This window comes from Gossypium hirsutum, chromosome A11 (genome assembly GCF_007990345.1).
Source record: "Gossypium hirsutum isolate 1008001.06 chromosome A11, Gossypium_hirsutum_v2.1, whole genome shotgun sequence".
NCBI classification, from domain to species: domain Eukaryota; kingdom Viridiplantae; phylum Streptophyta; class Magnoliopsida; order Malvales; family Malvaceae; genus Gossypium; species Gossypium hirsutum.
Genome location: NC_053434.1, coordinates 31,798,549 through 31,821,864, shown reverse-complemented (window position 1 = coordinate 31,821,864; position 23,316 = coordinate 31,798,549). Strand labels below are relative to the sequence as shown.

At 31.5% G+C, this 23,316-nt stretch overlaps 1 protein-coding gene and 1 long non-coding RNA gene across 3 annotated transcripts; one reads left to right on the top strand and one right to left on the bottom strand.

Annotated features, from left to right (window-relative positions):
- Positions 1-6,938: 6,938 nt before the first annotated feature.
- On the bottom strand, positions 6,939-17,443 carry LOC107897692 (uncharacterized). Its single transcript, XR_001684252.2, has 9 exons — positions 16,799-17,443; positions 16,578-16,678; positions 16,135-16,495; positions 15,909-15,999; positions 10,593-10,693; positions 8,487-8,792; positions 8,247-8,414; positions 7,510-7,975; positions 6,939-7,431 (listed from the first exon to the last, which is right to left on the bottom strand). It is a non-coding gene; the product is annotated as an uncharacterized lncRNA (long non-coding RNA).
- Positions 17,444-20,686: 3,243 nt separating this feature from the next.
- LOC107897673 (uncharacterized) lies at positions 20,687-22,846 on the top strand. 2 transcript variants are annotated; one of them, XM_016823209.2, is made up of 4 exons: positions 20,687-20,842; positions 20,942-21,013; positions 21,870-22,355; positions 22,446-22,846. In XM_016823209.2, the coding sequence occupies exons 2-4, from the start codon at positions 21,002-21,004 to the stop codon at positions 22,497-22,499; spliced, it is 552 nt and encodes a 183-aa protein (XP_016678698.1). In that variant the 5' UTR covers positions 20,687-20,842; positions 20,942-21,001; the 3' UTR covers positions 22,500-22,846. The 2 variants fall into 2 exon arrangements, with proteins under 2 accessions (XP_016678698.1, XP_016678693.1); XM_016823204.2 differs by having other exon boundaries at positions 20,942-21,067.
- The last annotated feature ends 470 nt before the right edge of the window (positions 22,847-23,316 follow it).

The following is a 23,316-nucleotide window of genomic DNA, read 5'->3' as shown; positions in this document are numbered from 1 at the left end:
AATTTTAGACCACTATTATTATATTTTTATTTTTATTCCACAAAATCAATTCTTGGACCCAAATCGGCTACTCAGTCCACTAACCCGAATCTACTAGATGTAATTTTTAGGATGTGGCAAAATATTTGTGCATTACCACAATTTTTATAAGAAGAAATAAAAGCAAATTTTCCTTAAATCACATTGACCTTACTCATGATACACTATTACTTTTCGTCCCAGGTAATGTCACTTTATAACATTTCCTTCGACTAGAAAGGAGGGATAAATTATTATAGATATGAATGTTCACCACAATGTCGGTCCCACTAAAAACCCCTATATATACCTAGACCTGTTCATGGGTCGGGCTACCTGACCCGGCCCAAAGGCCAACTCAAAAAGTGGGATGGTTTGGGCAAAAATATAGGCCCAAAAAATGAGCTTGGGAAAAAAATAAGGCTCATTTAAAAAATGGGCTAGGCCTTGGGTAAGGCATTTTTGACCCAAGCTGAGCCTGGCCCGAATGTACAAAAGAAAAAATGTTATTTTTTTTGTTGTTTTAATGTTATTTTCTTGTTGTTTTCTCCCTATTTTGCTATCATTTCACTATTATGTTACTACTATTTTATTGTTATTGTTTGGATATTGTATAACACTCATTTTATTGTTAATTATGTTATTATTTTAAAGACATTTGCTTGTTAAGTTGCATCTATCTTAGTGTTATTTTGAGTATACATATTTTTTAAAAAAAATTTATTTTCAATATGTTGAGAAATATTTTATTTTAATGTTTTTAGTATTTTTTATGTATTATATAAAAAATAATATAAAAAAAATTAACATGAACGGCTCGGCTATGAGAACCTCTATATATACCCCTTTTGGGATATGCCAAGGTAGACAAGACATGAATGTTAACCACAATGTGGGTCCCACCAAAACCTCCTATATATACCCCTTTTGGGATTTGCCAACACATTGTTAAAAGAGGTAGAACGAACTTCAATATTCTCATAAGGCATTGTACATTATTGGATCATCGAGCTAGTAATTGCATCCTCCATCCCTTTGTTTCATTTGCAACAACTACCACCTATAGGGGCAACCTGCAAGTAGTCTGGAGGCACAATCACTTTATAACCTACCTATTGACTAAGTGATGGGACTATTGTTATACCTCTACCTTGATGAGGACACGTGGCATCATGAGAACTCACCGAAGAGACCTACCTATTGACTAAGTGAGGGGACTATTGTTATACCTCTACCTTGATGAGGACACGTGGCATCATGAGAACTCACCGAAGAGACCCGCAAGCAACCCTTCACCTTGTACTGTCTAAATGGTCATTTAATGATTAACTATCCCCCTCCCCTCATGAAAGAAACCATCTACTCTTGACCACCCAATTGAGTCCTTTGTTAGCCATCAATTTTTAATGAGTGCACTTTCCTAAAGAGGGAACCACCTGATAACCATATCCTTTCCTTCTAACAAAGCTTAAAAGGTCAAGCCATTTTCTTCTCCCTTTCATTTCTAATCTTTCGGATCTTAGCCCCAGTGTAGGTGAACTAGCCTTCCTCGTCATGATGCCTTCTCTTTCTTCAACTTCATTGATATTGTGTATCAACAAATAGGTAGGTTATAAGCAAATCATTGTCATACATGCATATATTACTAGCATGCAATTCATACAACTCAATCTCATGACGTGGGTATAAGGTGAACATCCTTAGTAACCAAACACTAAGTTTTGCTCAATTCCTATTTTGGAATGATTCTACTCATTTGTTTTATCAATTTTCTCAATTTTGAGTCGATAGTCGAACCATTCAAACTATTAGTTTTTGGTTCGATTGGTTTAACTAGTTAGACTACAAATTCAACCGTCTTAGAAAAATTTTAAAAATCTAAAATAAAAAAATCTTAAAGATTATAAATACAAATAAATAACAATATTCATAAAAGCATCAATTAAATATTTCAAATTTAATTAAAATTTTAAAAAGTAATATTATCAAAATTTCAATATTCATCCAACCAAAGTTAAGTAAAACATAAACACATTCCAATACAAAATTAACTAATTAAAAATACATTAACAAAGTTAAGTAGTTAATAACTAATTACAAACACCATAATCAAAAGTCCAACCGTCCAACTTAAAAAAAAATAGACTAAAAACATTTTAATAACCTTCATAACATTTCAATTGTCTTTATTATCATCTTGGTCATTGAATCCACCACCACTATTAAAAGATGAAATATCTAATCCCTCTTGAACTACAAAAACTTCGTCATGAAAAAAAAAATCTTTATTATCAACATTTAAGTTTAACTCATCTAGCAAAAGCTTAAAAAGAAAAATAATAACTAAAAACAACTGGTTAAGTAATTCGATTCCCACCTACGTTTACAGGGCCTTGCCCGAAAAGATAACCCACTATACTCAACCTTGTACAAGTGATGATTTAAGTCCTACCTTTCACCATGTGGCAACCTCACACCTGTGTAAAAGATTTAGATCACTTCCTAATAAAGTCTAAAAAAGCATATCAAAATGCACTTCCTTTTGAACAAAGTGCTAAAAAACTTTTTTGGTATCATCACTTAGGAAAGTCTCAGATATATGAACATTTTTTATTTTACTAACCTAAGGATAAATTACAATCACAATCCCTATCGAAATAGCAACTGAAGCAACATTAATAATATCCTAATAAAGTATAAAGATTATTCAAAAATATTCAAGATAAGTCTTCAAGTTAGTTGATCTAATCTCCTTAATCTAGGGCATTCGGTTTTGCTTTATCCAATTTGCAATGATTTGTCGCTCCAAATGATTGATCTTCAAAGATAGGCCAGCACATGTTCACAAGATCAACAAAGTCATGGCCCAACTATTTTGTCTTAAAAGATTATTAATTTCAAATACGGTAAGTTATGAGACTTGAACAATTTGTTCAACTTCTTTCATAACTGCCTCAATACAAACATCTACTAACCATTAACATTTTCATTTTGTTCAATTTCAACCACTTAGTACTAACTCTTCAAAGTTTAAGTCTGGTTGTACTGAACTCTCATCTTCAATGATCCAAGTGTTGATTTTGTCAATACATTCATAGTAGATAGGATCCAAAATGTTGTTGAAATTTCTACAAAATAAAACAATATGGTAAAGTTTCAATGTTTCATTTAATATATTTAAATAAAAAAGTAATAATATATTAGTACATACTTGTTCTTCAAACGAAAAGTTATCATGCACAAAGGCAAGGCCATTTAACCTTTAATGATCTAATTTATTTTTTTGGTTTTGTGTGTATTCTTTTAAAAACACTGTAATTTTGTTCACGGTCGAATGATGAAGCTGAGCCAACTTTTGAAAATTAGGAGTACCATAATAAAAAAACTTCCACCACTAATCCAAGAAAAATATTTTAGATAATATATTACAATTCTATAGATAGTGAAATAACATATTAGATAATATTTTTTAATCAGGACTTGTAGCTTTGCTAGAAGTAGAGAGTTAACTCACTTTCAAAGCTACTATTATGCTCTTGATAAAGAGAACATCCTTTAACCAATCTTATACAACATAAAATATGTTTGTTTGCAGAAATAGATAAAAATCCTTCCATGAAAATTGCGTTTTGACAATAGTTCTTAGGGTCGTTTTGGATGGGTGTTTTTCTCTAGTGTAATGTGTTTAGCTTTTTTTTTTATCTCACGTTATACTATCACTATAATATCTAATTTCACTGTCATCGCTATTTTTACATTAGCCACAAATAAACAAACACACCAACCAAAGTACCCTTAATCACATACTAAAATATTAGGTTTAACTAATTTGCAACTGTATGTATATCTTGATACAATTAATTTATTTATCTTCCAAAATCTTAAGTATAAGAATGGATATGTTGGGCCTTTTGATTTTAATTTTTATTAAGTCTCATGTCACATATTTAAAATGTTTTGAGGCCTTTTAATTTCAAGGTTGGGTAAGAGTATTTTATTCAACATTTTGGACCACTATATTTTAATTCATTGGTGGGCCCGTTTATGTGTTTGAGTCTTGGTCCTTTTAATTTCGTATTAGGCTTGATGGCCATTATATATATAAAAATATATATATCTATTTATATTATGGGAATGAATTATATGAGGATACTTATAAAATATATAATTTTTAGACATTAATAATAAAATGCCACATTATTACTTTAAAAATATAAAAATCTTATTATATATTTATTTATATTTAATATCTTCTTTAACTTAATTTAAATTTAATTAAATTATTTAAAAATTAAAAATTTTGCACTAAAAAAATTTAAAACTTTAATAAATGAACATGTTTTCTTCTTTTATAATTTTTATTTCTTTTAATTTCTAGGCAGGTAAATTTTTTTATTTTTTATTTTTATTTCAAATTTTAATCAAATTTAAAAATTTGATAAAAACCACTAATGGTGGTTATAAAATTTTCAAGTTTGATTTTTTACTAGTGTTTCTTTTTTTTTTCTAGATTGATTTTAGTTTTTTTTCTTTTCAATTTGTGCTTATGATTATTATTTTTTTAATTTTTAATTATTGATATAAGTATTTTCAAATTTTATTTATTTTTAGTCAACGTTTTTCTCTCTAAAATTTTAATTATTTTAATTAAAATTGAATTAAATTAGAAATGATATCATATGTGATTAAGTGTAGAATAATATTTGTATGTTTTTAAAAATTAATAATGTGACATTATTTTATTAATACCTAAAAACTATATATTTTGATATCATCTTAATAGGAGTAATTGTCTTATATTATTATAAAAAGGAAAAAGAAAAAAGAAAAGAGGATAAATTACAACATGCAAAGAAAAAATCATTTTGGTAATGCATGTTTAGCGCATCAATTGCGCTAGTCCATCTCCCTACACCCACCATCCGATTGCCAACCACCTCAGTTCCTAACGCTGCCACCACCTTACCACTGCCATTACTAACCCCACAACAACTTCACCAGAGCAACATGCCACTTCCCTTTTATAAGTAACAAACAAAAAAAAATGTTAACAAATTGAAAATTTCACCAACAAAGAACATAGCAGCAAATTGAGCGAGCCTTTCTGTTAACACATAGCCATCACCCTCCTCGTTCATCATCTTCATCCATAGAATCTGTGAAAGATTGAGAGCCTTTGTAATGATAACTTGGAATCTGTGATAAAGGATCCTTGTAGTTGAAAAAGTAACTCATAGGTTTGCTCATGCTAAATGCTTAAGACCTATTTCCTAGAAAGTACTGCTCCAGAGCTCAAAACTAAAGGCTTTGAAAATGAATGCCACAATGCAAGTAACCCTCCCCTAGAAAGAGAAAACAATTAGTTTTACAAGCTGGCAAGAATCTATATTTCTAATTAAATTTCATAGGATATTTAATGTGTTATGAAGTTCTTTACTTTAAATAATTAGACATTGTTTTCCCTACTACTTTCTTTACATGAATTTATAGAGTGAAATCATTGAAATTGAAGTAGGGAGGTTAAAACAACAAAATGTGTATAATAAATGGTCCAAATTAAGATTTTAACCACATCTTGAACAACTTTTACTGACTAACCATAATACTTATTGCCATACTTCAATTCCAAATGAAAATTTTCATTTATAGAACCATAAAAACTTTATAAATATTAATTTGTTAATTTGTAAATGATCTTTTTAAACAGTAAACGTTAAATCTATTTCAATTTGGCCTTATTTTATTCATTTGAATAGTATAATGACTAAAGTAATTCATTTAATAATAAATAGATTAATTTGATTAGGTTTTTATGTCTTTATAATAGAGGGACCTCTAAGTTACATTCATCAAATGAAGTTATATATATAAAAAGATAAAGTAAATGTAATTTCGATCATTTTAAACATTATAATACAATTAAGGGTAAATTACACCAACAGTCACCAAACTTTGAGGTAACTGACAAAACAGTCACCTAGGTTTCATTTCAGTCACTTAACTTTCAAAAAGTGACAAAACGGTCCTTTTTACCATTTTCCGTCACAGACGTCACAGTAAAGTGACGTGGCAGTTGACGGAGTCCTTGTTGTCAATCTTAAGTCTAGCTGGCCGGTTACTAACACTTTAACAATAGTACCAGCACCATTTTAGGGTTTGAAAAAAATAAAAAGAAGAAAAAGAAGAGAAGGAGGAAGAGAAGAAGAAGAAGGAAAAGAGGAAAAATGGATATGCCTGAAGTGATTCCGGTGTGCTATTGTGGAAACCCAGCCAAATTAAACACGTCTTGGTCCAATGACAACCCAGGTAGGAGGTTTTTTGGGTGTAAGAAATTCGGCAGTGCATTTCGAAAACCATGTCGGTTTTTCAGCTGATTTGATCCACCATTAATGCCCCGTTTAAGAGTTGTGTTGTTGGGTTTGCTGAAAAAAGTGAAGACATTAGAGGATACAAGGAAGAGGGAGAGAAGAACCTGGTTTTTGTTGCTTGTAATTGTTACTGTTTTGCTGTTTTCAAAACTTTAAAAATCATTTTATGTTAATTGAAAATCGGCTTATGTTTTGTAATTTTGTTGCTGGTAAATTGTTGCTTATGTTGGTATAGATGGCTACTGTTATACATGGCTAACCATCTCATGTTGTTTACAAACACTTGAATGAAATGGAAAATTTTTGTTGATTACAAATTGTGTTGGAATATTTTTGTTGCTTAACATGTGTTAAAAATGGCTGCTGGTATACTTAGCTAACCAGCTCATGTTGTTGTTTACAAATTGCTTAACACTTGGTATACATGCCTGCTGGCTAGAAAAGATAACAATTGATATACAAATTGCTTAACAGTTGGTATACATGGCTGCTAGTTAGAAAAGATAACAGTTGGTATACAAATTGCTTAACAGTTGGATAACAAATAGCATGGATAAATTGCTCATATATTAAGACCAAAATGCCAAACTGTTTACAAGAGGAATAAGGGGCAAAATATTACCAAATTTTCCTACAATTCATTACAATTGGACAGATGTGAATTGTAGGGAAATTTACAAAAAAATTCAGTGACTATGCCTAACTCTATCAACAGTAGCAATCATAGGAAAATTTCCCAAAAATTATTGCCTAAGTTAATAATCAGTAGCAGGCAAGTTTACATAGTTTTAAAAGGTTAACAAAATGCAGTCTATTCACATCATCATCAATGGTCTGTCATGGATGACTCTTGAGTAGAAGGCATCCATCTAAAAATGGTTGTGCTTGATTTTCTCTTTAATGGGAGCTTTTGTCTTAGAGCAGCTTCTTGATGAGTTGGGGCAGTAGGTAACTGACTTGGGGCACCTTGTTGAGTTGGGGTACCCTCTTGCTAACTTGAGGTAGCCTGTTGCTGGGTTCGAACACCAACTTGATGTCTTTTAACCTACAAGAATAAAAGAAATGTGAAAAACAAACAAATTCATAGATAGAAGTATACTAAAAGTTAAGGCAAATTACTTACTGGAATGTTTCGGACAACTTCCCCTTTGCAACTCCTCTTATTGTGGCCTATTATTTTGCATTTACTGTACCTCATCTCCACCCTTCTCTTACTCAACCTTTCTATTGTTTGTGGTTCATCAGGTTCTTTCCTTCTTACTTTAGTAGGTCTGCCAGGTGGCCTTCTTAGTAGAGGAGGTAGTATTGGTAGCATGTTTTACAAAGGGGCCCATTGTTTAAGACCCCTTACTGGACTTACAAAATTGGAGTAAATTTGAAGCTAGGTTTGCTTGGTGTACCAGGTTTGTACATACGTCTCTGGGAACTCATTTTTTACATGAATGACAGCTAATGCATGAATGCAAGGGATGCCAGTAAGATGCCAATTCTTGCAGGAGCAGGAATTCTGAACTAAGTCCATCACATGCTGGCTGCCTAGACCACATTCAACCTGATACTTGTCCCCACCAGCATGTGATGGAACACACCTAAAAAACAGTGAACATGCTTGGTTAAAACATACAATGACACACACACCTCCTAAAAAAGTAGTCCCTACATGCATATTATAAAAAAACTCATTGCATGCATATTAAAAAATAGGCAACACACCAACAATCATTGCATGCATATTAAAAATAGTCAACAGCTTTCCAAAAATCATTGCATACATATTAAAAAAGTCAATAGCTTTCTAACAATCAGTGCATGTGATCAGCAACATTAAGTCAGAATATAGGCATTAGAAAGAATCTTTACCTTAATGAATCTTTTATATTTACATCCAGCTTTTTCTTGATCTTTGGACACAAAATTCCTTTCCATTTGTCAGCTTTTTCTTTCTTCTTGACAATTAAGTAACATAATCTTGGTCCTTACTATTTCCATCATAGTTAGAATAGGTTTACCTCTTGCTTCCAATATCATCTGTCCATAAACCACATAAAGGATAAGTGAATTACTAATGATCAGTAAGAAACAAAAAACATAGGGATTTACCTTATTAAATGATTCAGATAGATTATTCACCAACATGTCAAAATGGCTCCTAATTGAGAAGTGAGACCTTGACCAATGAGTAGGGTTCTTCTTCTTCAACCAGTCATAAGCATGTTGCTTGGTTTTTCTTAGTTCATCCATGGCATCATCGAATTCCCTTGTAGTGCTTGCTCCGATAGCTTTCCAAAGCAAATCTTTCAACTCCTTTGTTCGGAAACCAGCATTCTTGAAATTGGAATGTAGGTGTCTAACACAGTGTCTTGTTTCTGCATTAGGAAACAACATACATATTTCTTCCAAAAGTCCCTACAATTAGGAAAAAAATAGTTTAATTCTTTGGCAAACCCTAAATAGAAACAACATAAAAATATATATATAAATAGAGTTTTACCAACTCCAAGAACCAAAGCCATGATGCTTGGTTTTCACTTTCGACAGCAGCATATGCAAGTGGATATATGCCATTATTTGCATCTATCCCAATGGCTACAAGCAAGTAGCCACTATAGTAGCCCTTTAAGAAACATCCATCTAAACCTACTATCATCCTACAACCAGCCCTATAGCCATCTTTGCATGCCTGCAAACAAACATACATCCTTTGAAACAATCTGTTATCCAAATAACAGATTGTTGTTGTTCCCTTATTTTGGGTCCTAACCTCCAACAAGTACTCATAAATCTTCTCATATTGAGTCTTATAAGCTCCTTCAATTAATTCCAATACCTTAAGTTTAGCCCTCCTACATTTGGTTAGTGAGACCAAGTAACAAAAATCTTTTTTGACATCTTGCTATAATGATTTTAGAGAATAATCAGGATCAGCAATGAATTTTTCTTTATACTGTTCACCTATCCAAGTTGAGGTTACATTCCTATTTTTATAGACTTTAGAACAAGTATGGTTAGGGTTTGAACTCCTAATTTGCCAAGTCTGGTCAGTAGGGTCATTAGGGTTTAGCCTAGAAGCCCATATGAACCAAGAACAGTTTTCATTGCAGACTGCCTTTAACCTTCTTAAATCATTTTTGGAAACTTAATAAAATAACTATTCAACCTACCATACTGCTTGGCAGCTTTTTTTAGACTATCTTTAGACTTAAATAACATTTCAACCTTAAGTCTAGGATTACTCATGTTATTTTCTAAGTTAAACTCAGGCCAATTTTGGTCATCTGAGTCAGATTCATGTACACTATCTAACCTTACAGAATCATCACTATCACACAGTTTATCTACTTTTATACCATCCATGTCTAAACCATCTAAACTAACTCTTGTAGATGCATCACTATCACTACCAGACACATCACTACCAGACATGTTTTCTTTATTCTCTTTAAAATTTTCATCAATTAAACCTGCCAAACAAAGTACTCATCAAGAAAGGAAAACAATATAGGCAAACACTTTAACCATTTATGTCAGACAATAACCAATACAAAATGCCCAATAATTTAATACAAACACTTCTGTCATGCACATGACAGACAACAACCAATACAAAAAATAATTTAATAATGGCAGAAAACAAACACAACCATTTTTGTCATGCACATGGCAGGAAATAACAGACAATAACCAGTTTGATAATGGTAGATATACACAATATACACAATAAACATCATGGCAGATATACACAATAAACATCAGTTCGATAATGCATTCATACAATGGTAGATATACATAATACACATCAGTTTGATAATGCATTCATACAATGGCAGATATACACAATACACATCAGTTTGATAATGCATTCATACAATGACAGATATACACAATACACATCAATTTGATAATGGCATTCATACAATGGCAGAAACAAATAATAAACATCATGCACATGGCATACAATACAAAATCGAAATAACCCTAAATTGAAATCCAGATCGAAATCAAAATCAAATTCTAAATCTAAATCGAGATCAAAATTGGAATCAAAATCAAAATCAAAATCAGTGAGTGTTTTAAAATTGAAATTAAAATCGAAATCAAAATCAAAATCAGAATCAGAATCGAAATTAAAATTGAATTAGAAATAACCCTAAATCGAAATAGCAACATTGGAATTCAAAAAAATTAAAACTAAATGCAACAACTTACCCGTTAAAGTGGATGTAACACCACTGGTAGCTTCTTTTCTATTGCCCATTGTCCCTGGCAATAAAAAAATTGAATGGTTTCTGGTTCGTCTTCTTTTCTCCCTAAACAAAGTAGACAATCATTAACCCTAAACCTTATACCCTATTAATAGATTATTGAACGAATTTCTAACCCTAAACCCTCTTTAATCGATTCCCAATTCAGTTTAAACCCTAAAAAAATCCTAAATCAGGATCAAAATTTCCCAAATCGATTTTCCTTTTTCTCTCCCCCCCAAATCCCCTTCCTTAATTTATTTCTAACCCTAAAACATTACCCTTACCCATTTTTTCCCTAAAATTGCCCCAATCAGCGATTTTGCCAACGTGGTAAGTTAACTTGCCACATCAGCTGGTTAACTTGCCACATCAGCAATCCCATTAAAACTCTAACGACAATCGTTAACCGGTGACTATTTTGTCACTTTTTAATAACGTTAGTGACCGTTTTGTTATTTTTTGAAAGTTAAGTGACTAAAATGAAATCTAGGTGACTGTTTTGTCAGTAACCCCAAAGTTGGGTGACTGTTGGTGTAATTTACCCTACAATGAATAAATAGATACTATAAATTTTCTATTCATCTAAAGAGACATGCTAAAAGATACCCAATAGCAATAGGAAGTTAAATTTTCTATATTACGTGTTTGATGCTATGAGTGCAAGATTGCAATAGTACAAGTAAAACTACACATATGTTTTGTATTCCGTAATGAAGTTTAAACATTCTAGGCTTCTGTTGTGATTTTCCTCCTTACTTCAATCCAGATTTTGATTTATTTTTATAAATAGAGATAGATATACTCTGCATATCAATTGGTAGAATGATATAATTTCCTTGCATTCTAAATCTACACAGCCTATCCCTTGAAGTTTGTATCGAAGTTTCGAAGGATGGGTACAAAATATTTCATCAATCTTTAAAAAAATGGTATTATTTATTAATGGATTCTATCTCTCTCTCTCTCTCTCTCTATATATATATAATGTTTGCTGGAGAACGAAGGATTTTAACCATTCATCAATGGGGAGTATTAAAAGAAGCAGAAAACCCACATGTGATACTCCCTCCGTACTGTACCCCAAATTTTACATGGAATGAAGTGAAAGGAAACAATAACTATTTAAATTACAATTGTATCAACCGATAACTTATATTGGGTTAAGCCATTTAAAGCTTAAATTTAATCGAAATCTGAGTATTAGAGAAAGTCTTGAATACAAAAAATTATCATAGATAAGAGCACAAGGAATGATATTATGATCATAAGTTAAAATAATTGAGAACACATTTTCATTGGCTCCACTGGAGATTTTCTGATCCAACATGGGGAAACGAGCTAATTTCTTTGGACACATTAAACAATGTCTCTTTTCCAGTCAAAAGAAACGAAGAAATTCAAAGAAAGGAAAAAAAGGGTTTTTCTTTTTCTTTAAGTTTCTTTGAAAATTTTCTTAGATAATCATAAAAGGTTGAAGCAGTTGCTGGCAAGATAGGAGACCAGAATAGAGACAGTAAAATCTTAGATACGAAGCCTCAAAGGCCAAAAGTTAGTGTGTTTGTATGTGCGTGCGTGTGTGTGTGTGTGTGTGTGTGTGTGTGTGCAGTACTTGTGGTTCAGGCCATCCCTATTCTCACCCAAAGGACACTGTGTGTATTTTGGATTCAATGTGGGGAGTTTTGACTGGTCCTCTTTTGCAGGCACTAATTCATGAAAACCCACCACTTGTCAGTACCCCATTTGGCTGAATTTTATTTTTTTAAAATTATTAAATTTTGGGTCATGTGAATGACAACCATGTCCTTTTGTGAGTAAAAATTCAAATCGTATCTTTTAAAAAGTAGAGAAATTTTCTTTGTGTTTGTTCTTCTCCCCCCGCCCCATGTTACTCAGACCTACCATAGCTCAACATGATCTTTGAAACTATTATGTTTTATCTGTCTTTTTCCCAAGTTTTTTAAAACAAGGGGAAATAAAACTTAAAAAAATGACCCTTAGACTCCATAATCCAAATGAATGTGTGCCCTTTCCCAGACCCTAGACCTAACCATATTGTTGATATTTAATTGGATACTCAAAATCCATGTGTTGTTGTTATGTTAGTGGCAATAGGTAAAGAAAATGAGGACCCAAAAAAGGTTGATTCAGTTTAATCTAATCAATTCTTATATTTATTTTTAAAGGTTACATTCAACTAATTTTAATTTTTAATATTCGAAATCCTCTATGATTTCTCAATATCAGAAAAAAGGTTATACAAATCTCAGTTTAATATCAAAATATATCACTAATTTTTAAAATGCTTTATAATACTAAAACTCATCTTTACAAACCATCCTTCAATCCTAATACTTATTAGACTGTTAATGAATATCTAACCAATCGAGGTTCTAAATGTCATACACAATTGATGATGAAATGTGGCTACTCTTGCATCTCAAGCTAATGTATTTGGAAATTTAGAAAAGTTAAATGTAGTTTGTCTCTACAACTTGTCCAAATGTATTTAATTCATACATGTGTCTTTTTTGTATTAGTTAATGTTTAAACTTGTATTTTGTCACCAAATTAGTATCTTCATACTAACACCATTAGTTTGTACTGATGTGACATTGATAACCAATCCTAAATTGACACATGAAAGCCGCTTAATATGATATGTGACAAATATAAATTAAAAATTTAAAAATGTTTTAAAAAATATAAATCAAAATAAGTTTAAGTATAAACTAAGTTTTTTTTTTTTGGATAAATTCACATATCAATTAAATACTTTTGGACAAATTTAAAAATAAATTATATATTAATACTTAAAAAATTAACACTACTAACAAATTAAAGCAATACATATTGAAATACAAATTGAAATAAAAAAAATTAAATACTTTTACATAAATTCAAAGAATAAATTAGATGTTAACTCAATTTAATTTAAAAATATTTTGGAGTGAATTTCCGGAGTTCGCCGACAAAAGGTTGGAAAAGGTGAAAAGAAAAACAAATTAGGGGGGAGTGACAGCAAGCAGAAGAAGATAATATATATTCAAATGACTCCTGATTTGTAGTTGTCCTCTTAATTTTGTAGTACAACACAACGGCCTTTATGTTAGGAAGAGAAAGAGGAGAGAAAGAGGTCTGCACGTGACCACGTGAGCTCATACCACTATCATACACCATACTTAGAACAACAACAACTACTACTAGTAGTAGAGATTGTAAATCGGCCTTCCCTTTCTTACTACACGACTTATTAGCCTTCTTGTTTTTAAGAGAGCCGAAATCTTTGATAAATTATTCAAAAGTGCTTATTTTTAATCATAATTATTGGATAATATCAATTTTTGTGAAATTTATTAGATTAAATTGATTTTGAAAAAAATGAAATGTGTTTTTAGTGGATATAACAGAGAAATGTTTTCAATATGTGTTTTTAGCTTTGCCCAAATGATTAAACATTTGTATTTTTATCCTTGAGTCCTGAGTTCAGTTACTCTCCTATTCACATTTATATTGAATTAAACAAACAACATTTTTTTATCAATTAAGCTTTTCTGTTTAAAAAAATATTAAATTTAAAAACAAATTTTAAAAAATGAGATTGGTATAAAAACAAATGAGATAGAAATACATCTTTTTTTCACAGTCAAGCATCGCGGAGACGGAAGACAAATTTCATTCACAAGTTGCAAAACAAGGATGGAAGAAAAATGGTGGCTTTACAGGAAATAGAGGGTATTGCACGAGCATATTTTCAAAGGTTGTTTTCGACAGAAGGTGGAGGGAACTATGACCATTTGCTATCAGGTATTAAACGTTGTGTCAACATGGAGGACAATAAAAAACTTACAGCACCATACACTAGAGATGAAATCACAGACGCGGTGTTCGATATGGGGCCTAAGAAAGCACCAGGGGAAGACGGATTTCCAGCTATATTCTATCAAAAATGTTGGAATATCGTGGGAGAAGAAATAACCTCTTTTTGCTTGCGATTACTGAACGGGGATAAGGAGGTAAGATCAATCAACTCTACAAATATAGTGCTGATTCCAAAAGTCACCAGCCCTTCTATTATGACACAGTTTCGGCCAATCAGTCTATGCAACGTGCTTTATAAAATTTTAGCTAAGATGATAGCAAATCGTTTTCGAGGAGTTATAGGTAAATGTATTGATGATGCACAAAGTGCATTCGTGTCAGGTCGATTAATTTCAGATAATGTGCTGCTAGCCTATGAAATTTTGCTTATGTTGAAACAGGAGATTAGGAAGGAAAGGGTATATGGCCATTAAACTTGACATGAGTAAAGCATATGATAGGGTTGTGAAATTTTATAAAGGAGATAATGCTACGGATGGGGTTCGATCTAAAATGGGTAAATGCTATTATGAAATGTGTTGCGACAGTTTCCTATTCAGTGTTCATAAATAAACATGTAGGGGAGAAGTTTCTACCAAAAAGAGGACTTAGACAAGGTGATCCATTAAGTCCATTCTTATTTCTCCTTTGTGGTGAGGGACTGTCGAGTTTACTGAGACTAACAATGAATGGAAGACTTTTTAATGGTGTCAAAGTTAGTAGAAAAGGACCACAAGTATCGCATCTATTGTTCGCTGATGACTACATACTATTTGGAGAAGCAACAAGTAATGGTGCAAATCTATTCAAAGAAATTCTCCGAGAGTTTAAAAATTGCTCAAGACAATGTGTTAATTTTGACAAATCAACAATATTTTTTAGCGCACACACATTGGAGGAAGATAGGAGACTTGTTGTCAATATATTAAGGGTCCGAAATTTGAACGAACCAGAACGCTATCTAGGGCTACCGAATATGGTGGGTCGAAGGAAAAAAGAATCTTTTCAAAATCTAAAGGACCGTCTCAAAAAACATATAGATAATTGGAGTAACAGGTATCTATCTCAGGGTGGAAAAGAAGTATTCATTAAAACCATTCTTCAAGCTATTCCAACTTACACGATGGCTTGTTTTTTATTATCTAAAGTCCTATGTGATGAATTAGATAGCATTGTTGCAAAATTCTGGTGGCAGAAGGGGCAAGAAAGAGGGGAATTCATTGGTGTATTTGGAAAAACCTTTGTTTTTAAAAGAAAATGGTGGTTTAGGTTTTAGAAACTTTGGTCAATTTAATATTGCATTATTAGCTAAACAGGGTTGGCGCCTTACTAATTTCCCAAATTCTTTATTAGCCAGAGTTTTAAAAGCTAAATATTACCCGCATTCAAGTTTTCCTACATGCAGAGTTGGGAAGCTTACCTTCATTTACCTGGAAGAGCATTTGGGCAGCGAAGGGACTTCTTCAAAAAGGGTTGTGCTGGAGAGTGGGCAAAGGTGACAAAATTTCAATCTGGGAAGACAGTTGGATACAAGGGATCGATAAAGTTGAAGGAACCAGCAGATCCAACAATAGAGGTTTACAGTTAGTGTCAGATCTTATTGATGATACAAACAGAAAATGGAAGATGGAGTTGATAAATAGTACCTTTCCAGCAAACACAGCTCGGAAAATTCTGCAAATTCCTTTAGCAGAGTCCAATTATGAAGATACTCAAGCTTGGAAAGGGGAATTATCTGGCGAATATTCAGTGCGCAGTGCCTAGAAACTATTACAAGATGCTATTCCGAATCCTAGTAATTATTTATTACATGCCGAAACTAAAAAAATTTACAGGAAATTGTGGAATTTACAACTATCCTCTAAAATCTCAATTACTATCTGGAGAATTTCCTGGGACTTTATTCCCAAACTTGTTAATCTTAAGCACAGGAGAGTCATTGCAGATGATAAGTGCCCCCGTTGTCATGCTTGGGCAGAAGATAGCCTCTATATTTTTCGTCAATATCTACAACAACAGAAGTTTGGCAACTTTTAAACTTATCCTGGGTCATGGAAAACATAAACCAAAGTCTATGGGAGTGGCTAACCTGGGTATTCAAAAGAGGCACTGAAGCTCAATGCCGACTCTTCTGTTACGCTTTATGGTTAATATGGTTTTCCAGGAATCGGCTCATGCATGAAAGGAAAACTACAACAAGAAGGGAATTAGCACAAAACATAAGGAGGCATATGGCAGAAAATGAAGGAGCGAAAGTATTATAGTTTCTAGGTAACATAAACAGATATTACAGAAGCAAGGAGGACATACCGAGGGTTACAATACAGTTTGATGCAGTGTTTGATAGTAGAAATTATAAATCGGCCACAGGTCTGGTGGTATGGGGTCTGAGGGGAGAACTTTTGGATTTAAAGATGATTATTCATAACAACATTCCCTCTCCATTTGCAGCAGAAGCATATGCATGTTTAGAATGCACAAAGTTAGGGATCTTGATGGGAGTTCGTTCGATTAAAATAATAGGGGATTCCAAAACAACAATCAGAAAATGTCAGACGACTACAACAAATAAGTTCGTGATTGGAGCTATTATCAAAGACATCTAGAACAAGAAAACTTGCTTTCAAGAGATCATCTTTCAGCACATTCAAAGATCAAAAAATTCGCAAGAACATAGACTAGCAAAAGAAGCATTAGATAGATGAGGTAACTCATCCTGATAGGAGAAGAATTGAATAGCCACACAATAGAATCGGAGAGAATATGGCCAAGAAACCCAGACTGAGGAAATGTTTGGGAGAAATGATTTCAAAAGAAGATAGGCAAGAAAATTAAACCCTTGGAAACTGCTATCGTCAGAAGGGATTGAATATTTAAATGACAACTCGGAGCTTTAATGGAATCCAGTCGTTTGAAATGATTGGGGTAGATATTAGGTTTCTTTTTTGCCGTTTCATTTATTGCATTTAGTTACCATTAAGTTTTTAGTTTCAATAGCTAGTTGGAGGCTTTCACCATTACTAGTGTAGTGAGGCCGGTTTTATTTCTGTTTGGTTTTTTTTGGATGTAAGTGGCCTGGATCAAAAGTCATGTTGGGCCCTTAGTTATTTTCTTATTTTTCAATTAATAAAACTACCAGGTCTTCTATAAAAAAAATTATTTGATTGAAAAATATTTATATTATGGAATTTATATATATAAATTAATATTATATAAAAAATATAAATATAATAGATGGTGTTGGCAATTCCATTTTTGTATTGGTCAATATGTTCCATCCTTATCTTAAATCAAAACTTATGTTTTGTTTTGATTCAAATTTTGATTTTAAGCTTATGTAGTCTAATATCAGTTGCATCGGTACATATGATTTTTGTACTTATTGATATAAAATTTTAATATTTTAATTATTTTATCTTATTTGTTTTTGTCTTTTTTTATAGTTACATTAAAAAGAAAATACAATCAATAAATTAAGTTATTGATCGTAATTAATAATTTAAAATTTATATTTGTATATCGTATAATTGAAATATATTTACAGGTATATATAAAATTTCTTTTAAATATATCCATAAATTTAAAATAGTATAGTAAAATACATCAACGCAAACCAATATTAGAAAGAACAATTATACATCAATTAATACAGTACTAGCATGCTTGAAAATATTATCAATTTTTCTTTCCATATTTATTTTTGCACGTATATAAATTTATTAGTATAAATATTATTTAATTAAAAAGAAGTAGATATGGAGCAAATCCCCATCCATTTGTATTACAACCTCGTTCTTCTTTCCTGCTTTTTTTTCTTTTGAATTTCATATTTTTGTTGAAGTTTAAAAAGAAAAGAGTAATTACATATTGAAGAAAATTAAATAAATTAAAAGATAATATTTTCAGTGATTTAATTTTTCACATAATAATTTAATTCTTTAATTTTATAGAAAAATAGTTATTTTAACTTTACATTTAAGTTTTTTTAGATCTAAATTTTCGTTTTTTGTCAAATCACTTAGAATGAACGAAAAATTTAATTTTTTTTTAAATTTTGTTGACATTGCATACATATAGATTATCACATGGATGACACGTAAGCATTTAATTAAATTTTTAAATTTTAAAAAATTCAAAAAAAATAAAAACTATTTTTAAAAATTAAAAATGATTAATATTGTTTAAAAATTATTTAAATTTTTAAAAAATTAATTAAATGTTGACGTGTCATCTATGTGACAATCCTTGTGTATGTCACATCAATAAAGTTATTAAATGTTGACTTTTCAATCCATTTGGAGTGGTTTGACCAAAAACTACAAATTCAAAGGCAAAAAAAATAAATAAATAGAGGACTCAAAATACTTTTTTTTAATAAATTTGGAGGGCAAAAAAATTATTATGCCTTAAAATTTTTAAAACATATTTAATAATCCATAATAAAAACAAATACAAATAATAAGATTTTTCTATAAAAAAAGTGAAAAATAATATATAAATAAAGAAATGCTTATCATTTAATTTTGTTTCGACCCTTAATTTTCCGGTTTATCAAATAAAAGAAGTTAGTTGTTTGATTTAATGTTTTAAATCTCGTCAAAATTTTACCTATTAGACTAATATGAGGTGATTTTTGACGAGTAGAAATCCCCTGGCCCTAGTTCCCTGCCCCAATCCGTGCCTTCTTCTCAAAATTAGCCTCTTCTCCGTTTTTCTTTACAAGTTCTCTTTTCGCAAATCTTTTTTTTTAAAAATAATTTTAACTGAAATTATAATTAATTTTACAATTTGTACATTAGTTGTAGATGAAATAAAAATTAATAATAATAAAAAAGACTTGTAGACGCGGTTAATTTTGAGTAGGGGCACAGATGGGAGCAGAGAATAGGGCAGGGGAATTTTACTCTTTTTAAAAGAAAATTAACATAAGTATCAATGAAAAAAATGTATATGTTGAGAATAATGTTATCAATACGTATAATGTATATTTTACTATCATATTCCCACCTCTTTTATACAAACAAAATAGTGTAGTAAAACTCTAAACCATGCAAGAGACCGTTATCCGTTACAGTCATGGCAAATGGGTGACCCGTTCCTATCGATTTATTCCTAATGTGATTACTGTAGGTATTGATGGTTTTGTTGCAAAGATTGATGCTCAAATTGATATCAATTGTATGCTATGAATATTTGTTCTCTTGGAACTTTTATTGCTGATTGTAAGTTGGACCAGGTTTGACTTCAGCATATTTACATGGAGGGGAATCCCGTTGCTGACATGTTGGGGAGTAGCGTTTTGAGTAGTGGATTTAGTAAAAATTGCAACAGCGATGATCTTTTGTGTTTTTGCTCTTTCCCACCGGACTTTTTGCAGGCTGATGCCTCTGGTATGGCTATGTACCGAACAGTGCTTTAACTTTAATGATTAGAGGGAAAAAAAAAAAACAAAACAAAAACTCTAAACCAGGATAAGATTTGAGGAGGTAATTAAATCACAAGGGTACACAAAAAGAAGAGGAAAAAGGCAAAAAAGTAATCTCACATAACATGTACAAAATCTGAATAGAAGTTAAAAATGGAATTTCTTTTTATAGAAAAAATAAAAAACCTCAGATCACGTGGTCCTATTGATCAGTCGGTGTCGCCAGCTCATTCACTGCTATATTTTACTAACAAGTCGAAGCATGGTCAAGCTGAAGCCAAATGCAACTCAATCCCCCTTCCTTCAAAGTGCCGCTGCTTCTCTCTGGACCTCTCTTCATTTCTGAATCTCTTTTTTTTTTTTAATAAAACCCTACAACTTTTAGCTAAAAACATTCAATGTCCTTTTTCTTTTTTACCTTATTCCATAAATAACACTGCTGTTGCTTTCTTTGCCAGCAATGGCAACTGTTTCCACCTCCCTAACTCTGCCTACAATAACAATGGAAAACAAAATTAATTAATATTTTCACTGTCTTCATAATTAATAATCTGCATGCAATGAGCCACAAGTTTTAAAAAAGTAAAATTACTTGTTTTGGCTAAGTTTAATTGTCCCTCCAGCTAGCATATGCTATTCTTGTATGTCAAATGCAATGCAAAGAAAGAAACCCAATACCAACTTTACTAGTATTAATTGGAGTAAATAATTAACCACGATGCTTATCTTTGTGGTTCACAAATTTTTATATATATGCATGCATAGAGGTGGTGTGGCTAATGAGTGTATGATAAAACTCTAGAAAGGAAAAAGTGAAAACGGATTTAAGACTAAAAAAACTAAAGACTGTTCCTTGGAATCTTCATAGAAAGTTTTCCAAGTGTGTTTGAGAAACACGAAGCATACGGGGATTGGTCCTATAGAAGAGGGTAAAGAATGTCAAAACCTCTCATCTTTTACCTTTTTTTTTTTTAATTTCTATGAGGTATCATCATTCATATTTTTTTTATATGTATATATAAATGCAGATCAACCAGCACTGATGGATGGGATTATGATGATGATGGTCAAGCAAGTACTGCTAAAAAATGAATTCCAATGTGGTGTTCCCATCTCCATTGCCATTTTTTCATCTTAATTTGGTGCTATCCTACGTGAGCTTTGGTGTTTTTAAAGAATTCTTAGAATATTTTTCTTTTCTTTTATATATCAAAATAGTTGAACAAAATACAAATGATAGTGGCACTGTGGAGGTGGGGAAGCAGAAAAGAAGGTAAAATTTGAAGATTAAATTAAATTTTTTTTATAAGTTTTGGGAATTAATTTTTTAAAATTATAATTATCCAAATAATATATAAAATTAAAAATTAAAATTATTATTATACAAATTTTTTAACTTTCACTTCACTCAACAAAATTTTAACTATACTCAACAGAAATGAAAAAAAAAACAATTTTGAATAGTTGATTCACCTTTTGTTCATTTTTTCTACTATTTTATTATTTTATCGATTATGGTAGAGCTTTGGAGCAAAAGAAAGCTTCTTAGGATCTTCACCTTCGTGCAGTCTCCAAGAGAAAAGAAAAACAGTAAAAGATGTTTTTTAAAAATAACTAATACTTGGAGGATTTTGTATTCAAAGCTGGTCATCATTGAATGCCAATTCTGGCCAGAGAAAAACAAACATAAAAAGAGAGAGAGAGAGAGAGAGAGAGAGAGAGAGAGAGAGAGAGAGAGAGAGAGGGGCAATTAACATGTCATGACAAAAAAAGATCACATCATGGGCATAACATGCATGAATTCAAAAAAACAACCATACATCAAGCTCCCCATGCTTCCTTATATATAAATACAAACATCTACTCGGTTAGTTGTAATAGTATCAAGGGAGGGTCCCTATAGAATTTATTACGTTTTATTAATTTTTTTCCTTGTTTTCCATGTTGTTTTGAAAGCTCATGGCATGCTTAGACATGTATAATTCGGAGCACAAAGGTCATCATCATCACTGCCCCCCAATGAGTCCAAGAATCTCATTCTCAAATGATTTTGTTGAGACTCAGCAGGTTATGAAGCAAGAGAGGAACTCAAGGGAGGCTCCAGTGTCGTCAGACTTTGAATTCTCAGTATCAAACTACTCCATGATGAGTGCTGATGAGCTTTTTTTTAAGGGTAAGCTTTTTCCATTTAAAGATAATTGTAATAATCAAATGCAAAGGACTTTGAGGGAAGAGCTTCTTGCTGGAGATGATGATGATAATAATGTGACACTAACGCCTCCTAAGGGTTCCACAAGGTGGAAGGGATTTCTGGGGCTCAAGAGAACCCACATTGGTTCCAAAAAAGCTGATAAGATTAATGAAGTGTCCATGGAGAGAATGGGTGACAATAAAAGGTTTGCTTTTGTTCATGAGGACACCCATGTCGCCAAAACTTCACAGGTAAGAAAATAAAACAAACCCTTTATTTCATTTATGAAGCTAACTATTAGGTTTGTTTGATCTGATTTCATCAATGCTCCTTTATTGCAGGAACTTTTGACTGAAGGAGGGTCAGGTTACAGGAATGTGGAGATTGGAATATAGTTACATTTCTTGAAGGGCATCATAACTTGTAGAAATATGGAGTATGTTTTTAAAGGAAGATTGGAGGGTGGCTTTCTTTTCTTTTTCTTTTTTTTTTTTGAAGATCTAAATTAATTTGTAATAGTGGGGTTGGTTTGATTTTTTTTTCTCTGCTTCATTTGGGATTTTACTGTTCTTATTTTTCTTTTGTTTTTTAACGTCTTAGGATTTGGTTGTTTAGCTGTTCCTTTGTACAAAATGTTTGCAGTTCAAGAATTTAGTTGTAATGTTCAGCAACTGATAGATCTGTATTAAGTCATGTTTTTCTGGCTCGGATCTACTAATGTAATTTCCTCTTTTGATTTGGATCTGTTCATGTATTTTACTATTATTATTGAAAGTTGGGATCTTGAACGGATAAGTGAACTTATAGTATTTAAGTATTGACATCGATTGATTAACAAAATTATAAACATTGATTGAGAATATATATACTAAGAAAAATGGCATGAAGGGCCTGATATCCTTTGTCACATAAATTTTTAAACCTCACCGGTAAAACTGTGCTAAAGCTCTTGTATTAGAAGTGAGATTAGATTTTAATTATTCTACTAAAAAAAATAAATTAGAAGAGTAAATTGATTCTATTATTAAATAATTATCCATTTTTACTATTAAAATTTAGTTTTTATATGTCAACAAGAGGTACACATGGTACTTCAAATATCACTATGGGATTTTTTTTAACATTACAAATGGATAAAATTTTTAATCAGAAACCATCAATTTGATCTGACTCTTAATACAAGAGTTTCTATGATACTTTTATTACTGTCAG